General features: G+C 34.9%; 4 protein-coding genes and 1 non-coding gene across 6 annotated transcripts; 3 read left to right on the forward strand and 2 right to left on the reverse strand.

Moving 5' to 3' along the window:
- Positions 1-2,778: 2,778 nt before the first annotated feature.
- On the forward strand, positions 2,779-7,300 carry NLP7 (NIN like protein 7). Of its 2 annotated transcripts, NM_001341638.1 has the most exons (6): positions 2,779-3,482; positions 3,939-4,117; positions 4,252-4,510; positions 4,927-4,974; positions 5,061-5,952; positions 6,034-7,300. In NM_001341638.1, exons 3-6 carry the CDS (start codon positions 4,451-4,453, stop codon positions 7,071-7,073), a joined length of 2,040 nt encoding a protein of 679 aa, NP_001328405.1. In that variant the 5' UTR covers positions 2,779-3,482; positions 3,939-4,117; positions 4,252-4,450; the 3' UTR covers positions 7,074-7,300. The 2 variants fall into 2 exon arrangements, with proteins under 2 accessions (NP_001328405.1, NP_194133.1); NM_118534.6 differs by having other exon boundaries at positions 3,939-4,510.
- Positions 7,301-9,452: 2,152 nt separating this feature from the next.
- On the reverse strand, positions 9,453-9,523 carry AT4G24025. The gene has a single exon. It is a non-coding gene; the product is annotated as a tRNA-Gly (tRNA).
- AT4G24030 (uncharacterized protein) lies at positions 9,498-9,884 on the reverse strand (the record flags this gene model as incomplete). Its single annotated transcript, NM_118535.1, has 1 exon — positions 9,498-9,884. One exon carries the CDS (start codon positions 9,882-9,884, stop codon positions 9,498-9,500), a length of 387 nt encoding a protein of 128 aa, NP_194134.1.
- On the forward strand, positions 9,594-10,106 carry AT4G24026 (uncharacterized protein). The gene has a single exon (NM_001125565.1). The coding sequence runs from the start codon at positions 9,666-9,668 to the stop codon at positions 9,900-9,902; it is 237 nt and encodes a 78-aa protein (NP_001119037.1). The 5' UTR covers positions 9,594-9,665; the 3' UTR covers positions 9,903-10,106.
- A 1,184-nt stretch (positions 10,107-11,290) lies between these two features.
- On the forward strand, positions 11,291-14,549 carry TRE1 (trehalase 1). The gene is made up of 11 exons (NM_118536.4): positions 11,291-12,205; positions 12,358-12,477; positions 12,569-12,684; positions 12,768-12,868; positions 12,955-13,064; positions 13,147-13,219; positions 13,312-13,473; positions 13,553-13,640; positions 13,720-13,819; positions 13,915-14,128; positions 14,228-14,549. The coding sequence occupies exons 1-11, from the start codon at positions 11,493-11,495 to the stop codon at positions 14,309-14,311; spliced, it is 1,881 nt and encodes a 626-aa protein (NP_194135.1). The 5' UTR covers positions 11,291-11,492; the 3' UTR covers positions 14,312-14,549.
- The last annotated feature ends 155 nt before the right edge of the window (positions 14,550-14,704 follow it).

Here is a 14,704-nt window from a genome sequence, read left to right on the forward strand (position 1 = left end):
AAGCTCGGAGAGATTCTTAACACACAAAAATAAGTTTTTTTCTTAACACACAAAAATATTCAAGTGGATTGTATATATCATGGCAATAGATAACTAAAGCTGAAAAGAGTTGAAGGTTTCAGATGATTCATATATAAGGAAGAGTTAGAACGTTAATGGCTTTTACGCCGGATAATGAGAAGCTCGAGTAAAGTTTTTGAAAAAACGTTAGAATAGTGATTGACAAATTGTTGAATACTATAATATTGAAGTTGATCTTTAGGAATTACGTCAATTTAGAAACTGGTCGGTAGCAAATTAAAATGTGTTGTATTGTTGTATACGTTTGGTTACGTGAGACTTGTATAAATTTACTTAATTGATATAACTAAAAAAAAGGACTTGGTGTGGTCAAATACGTGAGTTAATTGATGTTGCGTTGGGTTCTTTACACCTAAAGTTTAGCCAGCAAAATCTGTTTAAATTTTTTAAAAAACTTATTAATTTGTAAGTAATCTGTTTCATGGCAGAACGATCATACATATATATATATACGGAAATCTTGAAAGAAATCGAGACGATAATTCCAGATCATGTGATGATGGTCTGATGGATCTCATATAACTTCCCGACCACTACTTCTGTATTGATGTATAAACGCCAAAGAGAATGGTGAGGGTGACATTTCTTGTCTAAAATAATTTAATTGAAATATTTAAACTCGAAATTAAAAGATGACATATTCTACAACTAAAAGTAAATGAGGTTGTGGGTTTTCTTTACATTTTTAATCATTTTTTATGGTTGAATTTTATGATTATCATAATCATAATACACAAACTATCGAAAGTGGAACCCGTATCACGATTTTTTTGCCTTTATTTTATTCGTTGCCTATTAAAATTAAAAGGAAGACTAATGATACTATCGCCTGTTCCATTTAGATCCTACACTTCATGCTTTTTTATATTTCTCCTTTTGGACATCTAACATGTTTATAATTACTATAGCCTTTAACGAAATTTTAAGAAATAAAGCCAGCCTATAAATGAAATACAAAACGGATCATATTTGAGGAAGACCAATGTACATATGTGTTGTTATTTGAACAAAAATTTGTTTCTAATTTTTTTCGAAATTAATCTTAAAAGAACAAATGATTCTTATCAGACTTTCAACAATATTGATCATAGTCGAAACTCAAAATTTCAAGCCAAATTAGAATCTTAAAACCTAACAATGAAAATATATGATCCCTCGTTTACAAAAAAATAAAAAATAAAAATAAAATATATAGATATGATCCCTAGTCCTTATTTCCGTACCAATTATGATATTGAGAGATAGTTTTGGGATAACCATTTTCGTTTACTCGAGATAAATTCACTCATCAGTTTAAAATAAACCAAAACCATTACCACATAAGATTCTTATCCCAATTTAACTATTATATTTCTGCTAATTAATTGATTACATGTTGTGAAGTATAAATTGGGCCAACTATAGAGGAATGGTGTTTGTTTATGTTTTATTTTGGCTGCTAGTGTGGTTTTCTTAACTTGTTAGCAATCATTTTACTTTTTGAAAAAATTGTTAGAAAACTATTAATGTGAATAGTTATTTACTCAATAAATCTTATTGTTAACCACTGAGAATTTAAAGCATTTAAACATCTGATTATTTTAATTCTATGTTAATTCCAGGCATTAAATTTTAAGCGTAATTTATAGAAGAAGAAAAAAAATCTAGTTACATTCCATCTAAGATAGGGGTACAAATCCATACAAGAGTCTATCTTCTGTAATTCTTAGCAAGTTGAACATTTCTTAATTTTTATTTTATTTTATTTTTGGTCAAACGTTTTCTTTAATACAAGTGGCAAAGATATTCTATAACAGTTATAATCATTTATAGTTAGGGATTTTTTAATCATTTTGTAGTATTTGTTTTTCTCTTTTTTCCTAACAAAGTTTTTGGAACTTTTGATCATCTCTCGATTGAAAGCGAACATATAAATAATTTTTACTACTGCAAATTTTTAAAAAGTTAATATTCGACTTTATAAAAGAGATGAGAGTCAACAAAACAAAAAGCAACTAATTTTGGACGTACGAAATGCTTTGTAAATACATTGATATCACTTATGTTTATAATATCACTCATCCCAAGTGTTGGTCAACATTTCTTTGATAAAAATTAAACTATTCAATAGAACGAAAACCACAAAAAAATTATAAAGAATTATTGATAACAACTCTTCATGTTAATCTTATATATTTTTTTAAAAATATTTGTTTTTAGGTTTTAATACAAACAACATGATTCTAGTTTATTAAACTAATTAACGCAACTTGATGGATTATAAAAATATAGCTTAACTAATCCATCAAATTAACAAGTGAATCGCACTATAATTCTAAAAGAATCAGGTAGGTCCAGGATTTGTCTTTTCTCCACTTCTCAATTTCCCATTAATAATCCCGAAAAGGCATTACGTAATAATTAATATTTTACGCTGTAGTATTATTTTATGATAAACATTTCCAAATTTTCCAACACTTAATCATAATTTAAGGATTAAAGGAAATTTGATTGGTGCATTCCCACCACGAGTTTGCTTAACGTGTCGTTAAATGCAGCCGTCGGACTTGACAATGCAAAAATGCTACATAATCTAAATAATTAACTCTCGCAATAAGATTCACTAATAATAACATTTTTAACGACGATATATAATTTTACAATAAGAAAAAAAATATGAATCTAATATTTATTTAATATTAATTTACTCCATTATCTGAATAATCTAGAATATGTCAAATATCCTTTTATTATTTTGTAGCTGTCGAAACTATGGTGAATAAAATCTCGAGGAATATATTAGAAAACAAAAAAGATCTAGAGGAATAATAATATTTTAAATATTTGGGGCACAGTTGTATTGTGAAGCAGAGAATCGGTTCTCAATATATTATCCGAAAATGTCTTAATTTTAAATTTTGTTTTTTGTTTGATTCTGCGATATTGGAATCACACACTCTGCCAATTTGACCTTTCTCTCTCGCTTCTCTTTCTCTATCCAATCGGAAAGAGATCAACCAACGATAGAGGAGAAGAAGAACTTGCATACGCAAAAAAACTTTCCCGGGAAAATTCCAGAAACTGCTTTGGAAAAATGTGCGAGCCCGATGATAATTCCGCTAGAAACGGCGTCACTACTCAACCTTCGAGGTCAAGGGAGCTTCTAATGGATGTTGACGACTTAGATCTTGACGGTTCATGGCCACTAGATCAAATCCCTTACTTATCCTCATCGAATCGCATGATTTCTCCGATTTTTGTCTCCTCTTCCTCTGAGCAGCCTTGCTCGCCTCTCTGGGCTTTCTCCGACGGTGGAGGAAATGGTTTTCACCACGCAACCTCCGGTGGCGATGATGAGAAGATCAGCTCTGTCTCCGGTGTTCCTTCTTTCCGTCTCGCCGAGTATCCTCTCTTCCTCCCTTGTTAGTCTCGCCGACCTTTTAAGCCTTTTTTTTTTTAGTTTTATCGGAATTGCGATACATATTGATCGTATATTGGATTTTTGAATTTCGTTATGCTAATGGAATGGTTTAAGCTTGGATTTAGGTAGCTGCTTAAGGATTGAACATAGATTTTTGGTTGATTGATTGATTGATTGATTCTGCGTTTGACTTTGTTTGTCCCTTCTTAGGAGGTTATGTCAATTACGTTATTTAGGTCTCTTTCCTTAATTTTCTGCGAATTCTGAACCTAAAGTGTTTGAAATTTCTCGTGTTTATTTATGGTATGGTGATTGAGACTTTATTGTTAGTTCACATCGATATTTCTGGTAAAATCATAAAGTTGCCAAAAATAGTTAAGTTCTATAAAAGGAGTGGGAAGCAAGTCAAGTTTGGTACTATAGTATCTTGAAGGTGTGAATTTTTTGGTAATTGCAGACTCTTCTCCATCAGCAGCTGAGAACACAACAGAGAAGCATAACAGTTTCCAGTTTCCGTCTCCATTGATGAGCCTAGTCCCACCAGAGAACACAGACAACTACTGTGTGATCAAAGAGAGGATGACTCAGGCGCTTCGATACTTCAAAGAATCAACCGAACAACACGTTTTGGCTCAGGTCTGGGCTCCTGTGAGAAAGAATGGTCGTGATTTGCTGACGACTTTGGGTCAACCTTTTGTTCTTAATCCTAATGGTAATGGGCTTAATCAATACAGGATGATCTCTCTCACATATATGTTTTCTGTGGATAGTGAAAGTGACGTAGAGCTCGGACTCCCGGGTCGAGTTTTCCGTCAGAAATTGCCTGAATGGACTCCAAATGTTCAGTACTATTCCAGCAAAGAATTCTCGCGGCTTGATCACGCCTTGCACTACAACGTGCGTGGTACACTGGCCTTGCCTGTCTTTAATCCCTCTGGTCAGTCCTGCATAGGTGTTGTGGAACTTATAATGACCTCAGAGAAGATTCACTATGCACCCGAAGTGGACAAAGTTTGCAAAGCCCTTGAGGTCTGGCTCTCTTTTCTCACTACTACACATACTCCACCCTTTACTCTGTTTATCCTTTCTCTGAATTGTTCCTAGAACTTGGTGTGAATGGATTAGATTTTTGAGTTGCAAGTTTTGCCTTGCCGGTTATATTGAGGAATAACCGTTAATAAAAGGTTTCTGCTCATCATTTGGCCTGCTATTTTGAAGCTCTTTCTATTCAAAGCATGGTTTATTCTTTGATAATAACAACAAATTGATATCAGTATCTTGTTAGCTTCTATCTTAGTTATAGCTTTTTTTAATATCTTTCATTTTCTTGTATCCAAATAGTTCTGTGTTTTTGTGATTTGCTTGAGCTTTGAAGTATTTTTTCGTACAGAGGGATATAATTCTAATACCTTATTAATGATAACAAGATTTGGTTATTTTTTTAGGCGGTAAATCTGAAAAGCTCGGAAATACTTGATCACCAAACAACACAGGTTAGCTACATGTATCATTTTGTGGATTACCAAGAACCATTTAAGCACTGGTTTCTCACTGTTTTCAGTTAACTTGATATCCACAGATATGCAATGAGAGTCGCCAAAACGCGCTTGCTGAGATTCTCGAAGTGCTGACAGTTGTATGTGAGACCCATAACTTGCCTCTCGCTCAGACTTGGGTTCCATGTCAGCATGGGAGCGTTCTTGCCAATGGTGGCGGTCTAAAGAAAAACTGCACCAGCTTTGACGGTAGCTGCATGGGTCAAATCTGCATGTCTACAACCGACATGGCCTGCTATGTCGTGGATGCTCATGTCTGGGGCTTTAGAGATGCCTGTCTTGAACACCATCTCCAGAAAGGCCAGGGAGTCGCTGGACGAGCTTTTCTCAATGGTGGCTCATGTTTCTGCAGAGACATCACCAAGTTCTGCAAAACGCAGTACCCACTAGTCCATTATGCGCTCATGTTCAAGTTGACCACTTGTTTTGCAATATCTCTCCAGAGCTCTTACACGGGCGACGACAGTTACATTCTTGAATTTTTTCTTCCTTCGAGTATAACAGACGACCAAGAGCAAGATTTGCTGTTGGGTTCTATTTTGGTGACAATGAAAGAACATTTTCAGAGTCTGAGGGTTGCATCTGGGGTTGACTTTGGTGAAGATGACGACAAATTGTCTTTCGAGATCATCCAAGCATTACCGGACAAGAAGGTTCATTCAAAAATAGAATCCATTCGAGTTCCCTTTTCTGGTTTTAAGTCAAATGCAACAGAGACGATGTTGATTCCTCAGCCTGTGGTTCAGTCTTCTGATCCAGTAAATGAGAAAATCAACGTGGCCACTGTTAACGGTGTGGTTAAGGAGAAGAAGAAAACAGAGAAAAAGCGTGGGAAGACTGAGAAAACAATCAGTCTAGATGTACTTCAGCAGTATTTCACTGGAAGTCTCAAAGACGCTGCAAAGAGCCTAGGAGGTCTATCCATTTACTTTTCATGTTTTGGTTAGTTACTGGCTAGAGATATTTCATCTGAACTCTATATTGTTCTTGTCACAGTTTGCCCGACGACAATGAAGCGAATTTGCAGGCAACACGGAATCTCGCGGTGGCCATCGAGGAAGATCAAGAAAGTGAATCGTTCAATCACAAAGCTGAAACGAGTCATCGAATCTGTTCAAGGTACTGATGGAGGCCTCGACCTGACTTCCATGGCCGTTAGTTCCATCCCTTGGACACACGGTCAAACATCAGCACAGCCACTAAACTCACCCAATGGTTCCAAACCACCTGAGCTACCAAACACCAATAATTCACCTAACCATTGGTCAAGTGATCACAGTCCGAACGAGCCAAATGGTTCGCCTGAGTTACCACCAAGCAATGGTCACAAGCGATCACGAACGGTGGATGAGAGCGCTGGGACTCCAACCTCTCATGGCTCATGTGACGGTAACCAATTAGATGAACCGAAAGTCCCAAATCAAGATCCGCTCTTCACGGTTGGTGGATCACCCGGGCTCCTTTTTCCACCTTATTCTAGAGATCATGATGTATCTGCAGCTTCCTTCGCAATGCCGAACAGGCTTCTTGGTTCTATAGACCATTTCCGAGGAATGCTCATTGAAGACGCTGGAAGTTCAAAAGATCTGAGAAATCTCTGCCCCACTGCAGCATTTGACGATAAGTTTCAAGACACAAACTGGATGAACAATGATAATAATAGCAACAACAACTTATACGCTCCCCCAAAGGAAGAGGCCATTGCAAATGTTGCATGCGAACCATCAGGCTCAGAAATGAGAACGGTAACAATCAAAGCAAGTTACAAAGACGACATAATACGGTTCAGAATATCCTCGGGTTCAGGTATAATGGAATTGAAGGATGAAGTGGCTAAGAGGCTGAAAGTTGATGCAGGAACGTTCGATATCAAGTATCTTGACGATGATAACGAATGGGTTTTAATAGCTTGTGATGCTGATCTTCAAGAATGTCTCGAGATCCCTAGATCCTCCCGCACGAAAATCGTAAGGCTCTTAGTTCATGATGTAACGACAAATCTAGGGAGCTCCTGCGAGAGCACTGGAGAATTGTGACCTGATAATTCATTCGAACTCTTTTGTAAATATGTTTTTTGAATTTTATTATTGTTTAGGGTTTCTTTGGACAAATTAAAGTTGTAAAAGAAACATTTGTTTGTAACTTTTAACTGTAAAAGTGTAAGAGAGAGAGAGGTTAGAAGTAAATTTTAGTTGTAACTTCATACATTTTATTTTTGAACTTTTTCATATGAAAATTAAAGAAAAAGCTTGTTAGAGAAAAACTTCAGAACCCGAAAAACTAAACCGGAACATACCTTAAATATTAGTATATATTATACTTATATATAGAAAATATTCTGATTTTTTTAGATATTTTAATTATTTTTGTTTATTTTTGGATATATTTAAGTAAAATTACATGTGTTGTTTTGGGAATTTTTTAAAATTTCAAGTAATTTGATAGATTTGCACACAAAATTTTGATATTTTAATATTTAAATAAATCCGAAACCGACCCGAAATCTTAAAATTTATGGTCATTACTATGCATAACATAAGAAAAACATATGCATATGAAAAAAATTATGTGCATATCACATCATCTTAAACAATCCCAGATAATAGAATTTTTTTTGCAGATTATCGGTGCAAAGCTTTCTAAAAATTCTATAGTACTACAAGTAAACATGTTCATCGTGGTTTTGTGTTTTAACCATTACTATGCATATTATAAGTAAAACTTAAGCAAAACATATGCATATGAAAAAACATTATGTGCAAATCACATCACCTAATACTTGTTTAGCAATGTAAACATCAAGAAGGAAAACAAGCTAAGTTTGTTCTTAAAATAGCCGGAAAACCATACATCGGTTTCTTTATTAAAGAACAACCTAAATTTGTTTTAAGTTTATTAAATAAATATTGTTTTCAATCACATATGAATTAACTAGATTAAAAAGTTTCAAATTTATAAAAATAGTACGTAGAAACAAATTTTGAATACTTAACAACATATCAGTTCTCACACATCATCACTATTAGCTTCATGATTTTTATTTTTATTTTATTCAAATGTGGTAGTATATATTATCTGTTTTTTAGGATTTATCTTCAAATATATACATATTAGTATTTAAATTTAGTTATTGTTATGGAACATTTGAGGAAGAAGCAAATTAAGGGGGAGGGAGGTCAGGTGTTTTATTCTAATAGACTAACTGTTATCCTTATAATATGTAGAAATAATCTCTAATAATATGTTTTGTTCGCAGATATCGAATGGAGTTTGCACGTTTATTGGATTAGTCCAAATTGTAATCTATGTGTGGTATATAAGAAGTCTAGCGCAAGGATCACCACAGTGGAGAATGCTTAAATACCAAAATACAGTACTTTTAATTTAAGTTTGTAATGTTTTTCTGTTTTATTGTTACTTTCTATATTTTCTGTGTGTTTTGTTTAATATTGGTATTTCTTATGATGTGAAATAACATACGTTAGTAAGAGTGTGTTTTTCCATAGTTGGTACGGACGAATATATCTATTTAATGTCACTATCTTATTTATGTCATTCGAATGAGCATTCTTTGTTTAAAAATTTTATGTTTAAAATTTTATAATATTGCTTTAAATAAAAAAAAATAAAAAAAAAAGTAAACGAGGAAATATGGATCTACAACAGACGGATTAAATCATGTAAATAAAACTTAAAAAAGGGGATCAAAATGGCTGCCAAAAAAAAAATCGGATCAAAATGACATGGAACTAGGTATGCATGTCAAAACAACTTTTAACAGCATGAAAACTTTGACTTTTGAGGTTAAGAAGGATAGAGATACCAAATTTGCTTGCTCAAAGAATATAGTACTACATTGTTTAAAACCGAACCGAACCAATAACCCAATATGTTTATTAATTTAATTAACTAATTATATTAATAATATTGTAATAACTAAACTAAGTAATTATTATCTACAAAATTCTAACCTTTAAAAATCTAAGGTTCTACTTCTAACTAAATAACTAAACTAAAGTATTTATTATTTCTAAAACTTTAACTCTTAAAAACCTAAGGTTATACTTCTAACTTCTAAAAAATAAAACTCAAAAAAAAACTTTCGTATTTCATTTGTTCTTTCGTTTATACGGCTAATTGATTTTTTTGAAGTAAACTAATACCAAACCAAATCCAACCGAACTAAAACTGGTTCAAACACAAACCAAAATAACTTCGGTTGAGTATGGTTAGAGTATTACAAAACCCAAATAAACCGAACCCAAAATTAAACCGAAATGCACCCCTGATAAATATTATTACTATATAAAATATATATAACTTTAATAATTACATAATAACACCTAAAAATGACATAAAAAGCAAAAATCCCATAATCATATTTTCTACAAAATTGTAAAACGAAAACCTTTATCTGCGCATCCAGGGAATCGAACCCTGGTCAGTACCGTGGGAGGGTACTATGATACCACTACACCAGATGCGCTATTTCTGACAAACAATAATCGTTTTATATACTTATATTTACATTTTCTCGGTTCAAAATCGTTATTCCTGTAATATATTGATCCATCCCACGATCTTCTTTTCTTGGTCGTCTTCTGAAACGCTAATCGGATCCAGAAGCCATGGACAAAAGCATCAGCATCACCTCCAACGTTAGCACGACGACTTCCATGGAAAAGATCGACCACGCCGCTAGCTGGATCAGCGCAACCGTAATATCCGCTTTCTTCACCTCCCTCGAACGCTGCGCCTGCGTCAATCTCTCCACCTCTCATGACGACGACGACGACGACGACGACGAATCCCATCACCGTCCTCTCGCTCTCTCCGCCGCTCCTCATCCAAACGACACCGTTTAGCTCTGTTTTTTAACCTCTGGTAATTTATAAATTTAATCCCTCGTTTGTTTCTTTTGATAATCGATTGGTGTGGATTTGTAATTTCTTGATTTGAAAATGTATGTCTACTGTGTGTAAATGTGCATGTCTCAGAATTTGATTGTTTTGCGTGTATCTGACTTTATATACTTGGGTTTAAAATCAGAATGAATCATCGTTTTTGCATTTACATTGAAAAAATATCAAGAAGAGAATTTGGTAGAGATCATTTGTTTGTTTTGAAGTTTTCTTTTGTGATCAATGTTTCTCGATTTACCTTTTTCATTTCATTTCTGATCTCTGCGTTCAACTATTAAAACCGGAACAGCATCAGTTTCATGTTTTATTTTGTCAATGTGTCAGAGATCCTGTCACTTTAGATTTCATAGTTTCAAAAGTGATTATTTGATCATGTGGGTCCCTGCTGTGAGAACCAGTGGGCACTGGCCTTTAGTTTGGTTAAAAGCAGGATTCAAAACTTCATACTAGTTTCTTTGTTCTAAAATGTATTTAGCCTTTTTCAAACTCAAGTTGCACTTGTTGTACAAAAGACACTTTTCTTTTGAATCTAATTTAACATTACATTCAAAAAAAAAAAAAACTTCATACTAAGTAAATGTCGTGTTTGATCCAAACTTTTCCCAATTTGTTTGCTTAGCAGGGTGCAATCTTGTTTAAATATCTTTGTCATGTATAATGTGATTCCATCTCTTCATCCATATAGAGAAAATCTTGTTTAAATGTCTTTTGTCATATGACCATATTCTCACTTGGGTTTCTAGAAAAAGTTTTGGGTTCTTTGAGTTTGTTGAATTGGATCTCCTTATGGCTTAGACCGTCGTTCCAACTGCTGAAGAAGCAAGTATGTTGACTCAAAACAGTCACGTTATATCTCTGTCTCTTTGATAATTCTTGGCTTTTATGTGTTGGGTGCCTAGTATCATTTGTTTTAAAGGTTTAGGGAACAAAAGGTCATAAACTATAATAAGAATACTTTTTACAATGTTATTTCCTCAGCAAAAGTAGCACGCATTCACATTCTCCAAGTTTCATCATTTGTTATTTATGAACGCAAACAAAAAAACTGTACTATTAACAAGCTTTTGTTAAGAAAAAAGTAAGGAAACCCTCTTAGGATATGTATGTTTCAACAATAAGCTTATATCTTTACTCATTAAGCCCACTAGACAACTTTGTGAGATAGATCTTATAAGAAGCGTATCACTTTATCCCCGTGATTACTTCTCAAAACAACGAGTTTTGATTTGTGCTACTTTATTAAATTCACGTTCTGTTTTCAGAAATTTTGTTTTTTCTGATAGGTTCGTATTGAAATTGACCTCTTTGGAAACTGGATCTTTCATAAGATAGAAAGAGAGGTCCCCATTTCCCAAGTTTATCAAACAAAAAGAAAAAAAAATCTAAATTGTTCTCATCTTGAGACAACCAATCAGAATGAACCATCTGAGTCAGCCAAAGGGTTTAATAGTCACCATTTGCCAATTGTATTCATACTCTTTCCTTTTTGGTGCGTTATTCTAAGAGCCCTAGTCAGAATTCAAACATTTGGCAATGAAATCATACAAACTTAATAACCCTAATTTACTCATCTCCACGCACACACATAATAAACTCTTCTTATCCTCTTCTCCATTCAATCTCTTATTCTCTTTTCCTTCCTTCATATACCTTAAACAGCAACGTTCTCTGTTCTTCTTCTTCTTTTTCTTCCTCTGTTTTTCTTTCACAACTTCCATGTTGGACTCGGACACAGACACGGACTCAGGTCCTGTGGTTGCAACAACCAAACTCGTCACTTTCCTCCAGCGTGTGCAGCACACGGCACTTCGATCATACCCTAAAAAACAAACGCCTGATCCCAAATCCTACATTGATCTATCTCTCAAACGTCCCTACAGTCTCTCCACCATCGAATCAGCCTTCGATGATCTCACGAGCGAGTCACATGACCAGCCAGTGCCAGTGGAGACGCTTGAAAAGTTCGTCAAGGAATATTTTGACGGTGCAGGGGAGGATCTGCTGCACCACGAACCAGTAGATTTCGTCTCAGATCCCTCCGGCTTCCTCTCCAACGTGGAGAACGAAGAAGTCAGAGAATGGGCGCGTGAGGTACACGGTCTTTGGAGAAATCTGAGCTGCAGAGTCTCTGACTCAGTAAGAGAGTCTGCCGACCGGCACACGCTTCTACCGTTGCCGGAACCGGTTATCATTCCCGGTTCGAGATTCAGAGAAGTCTATTACTGGGATTCTTATTGGGTCATCAAGTAAGTCATTGTTTCCAACTTTTAAATCACAAATCAAATGTTTTTTGTTTTTTGTTATTAAATTGATTTCCTCTCCTTTCGTGTTGACTACGTAACACAAGCTAACGTGTCAGTATGTCACCGTCTTGTAACACGTGCTTTTGCACATGCAGAGGACTTATGACGAGTCAAATGTTCACTACCGCCAAAGGTTTAGTGACGAATCTGATGTCACTTGTGGAGACTTATGGTTACGCTTTGAACGGTGCTAGAGCTTATTATACTAACAGAAGGTAACTACAACTCTTTGTCTCTATTTGAGATTTGTCAATAACGGAGAAAATAAAATGTTTATGAGATTTATAATGTTTTTATTGTTACAAGCCAACCACCTTTGTTGAGCTCCATGGTCTATGAAATTTATAATGTGACAAAAGATGAAGAACTTGTGAGGAAAGCAATCCCTCTGCTTCTCAAAGAGTACGAGTTTTGGAACTCAGGTTAGTTATTTAGTTAGATAGTTTAGTAACACTAGTTTGGTTTAATTCTTAGATTGAATATTGTTATGTTTTCTTCTTTGTAGGAAAACATAAAGTGGTTATTCGAGACGCTAATGGTTATGATCACGTTTTGAGCCGTTATTATGCTATGTGGAACAAGCCAAGGCCTGAATCCTCTGTTTTCGTATGTTTCTTGTCTATTTACAAACATGTTTTCTAATTTTATTGCGAGAAAAAATGTTGACTCTTTCTCTTCATGTGTTACCACAGGATGAAGAATCTGCTTCAGGGTTCTCGACTATGTTAGAGAAACAACGGTTCCATCGAGATATAGCCACGGCTGCTGAATCAGGATGCGATTTCAGCACGCGATGGATGAGGTTCGATTACTTAACAAACTAATCAAGTGTAGTTCATGTTACTACTGTCACTTATACTTAAATTCTCAAAATGATAATGCAGGGATCCTCCTAATTTCACAACGATGGCTACAACATCAGTGGTTCCTGTTGATCTAAATGTTTTTCTTCTCAAGGTCTCCACTTTTCTTGATCATAATTCTCTTTGATTACTGTTCTTGCACATATATTATGTAGATAAACGATGAATGTTATCTGTTTACCGTAGATGGAACTCGATATAGCGTTCATGATGAAGGTTTCTGGAGATCAAAATGGTTCAGACCGTTTTGTGAAAGCGTCAAAAGCGAGAGAGAAAGCGTTTCAAACCGTGTTTTGGAACGAGAAAGCAGGGCAATGGCTGGATTACTGGCTTTCCTCCAGTGGTGAGGTAAGCTGTTACAGAATCTTTGAATACAATTTCGGATTTCTTGATGAGGAAGCTTTTGAAAACGTGTCTGTGTCTTCAGGAATCTGAGACATGGAAGGCTGAGAACCAAAACACCAACGTCTTTGCGTCTAACTTTGCACCAATCTGGATTAATTCCATCAATTCAGGTAAAGTATCTCTACTTGTCTATGTATACACTTTATATGTTGAATTATGTATTTGAACGTTTAATTTTGCAACATGTAGATGAAAATCTTGTCAAGAAAGTTGTGACAGCTCTTAAGAACTCAGGGCTCATTGCTCCCGCTGGAATCCTAACTTCTTTGACAAACTCAGGACAACAATGGTAAATGAAGCTTGCGGTTCAAGTTTCATTTGGAATCTTGAAATTTACTTCACTAAGCATATTATCTTGATACATATGTGGTTGCACTGGAACAGGGATTCTCCGAATGGATGGGCACCGCAACAAGAGATGATCGTCACAGGGCTCGGAAGATCGAGTGTAAAAGAAGCTAAAGAGATGGCAGAGGATATTGCAAGGAGATGGATCAAAAGCAACTATCTTGTCTACAAGAAAAGTGGGACTATACATGAGAAGCTCAAAGTTACAGAGCTTGGTGAATATGGTGGTGGAGGAGAATATATGCCACAGGTCAACTTTTCTTCTTCAACTTTCTTTTGATTTCATGAGTTTTAGGGGTCCAAATAAAAGTTTCTTGTAATGTTGACTTCATGTTTCCAAAAAATGCAGACCGGATTCGGATGGTCAAATGGAGTTATCTTAGCATTCTTGGAGGAATATGGATGGCCCTCTCATCTTAGCATTGAAGCCTAGATTTACTAAGTTTATTGAAAGTTAAATAACGGAATTAGACATTTTATGTTACAAAAACTTTGGTAGATTTGATCGTAGTGGATTATTTCTTGGGGTTTTCTGTCAGAACGTTTTAGAGTTACAAATGTTTTATGACCAAATATTGTATATGCAAATAAAGTTAAATATAATAAGCATCTAATGGTACATGGAAAAACTGGTGGATTCAGTTGGTTAACACTTGTGAATAAGATGACAAAAAGCTTTAAGATATCTACTTTAAGTCATAATCTCTTCTCTGCCTAAACCACTTGATAGATTCTTTGAATGATGGACACTGGACAGACTAACTTCACTTTTTGATGTCACAATAGTAAATTTATAAAGTTATCAAATTTCTTTCCTCCAATATAA

The sequence above is a fragment of the Arabidopsis thaliana genome, chromosome 4 (genome assembly GCF_000001735.4).
Source record: "Arabidopsis thaliana chromosome 4, partial sequence".
In the NCBI taxonomy this organism is placed as follows: domain Eukaryota; kingdom Viridiplantae; phylum Streptophyta; class Magnoliopsida; order Brassicales; family Brassicaceae; genus Arabidopsis; species Arabidopsis thaliana.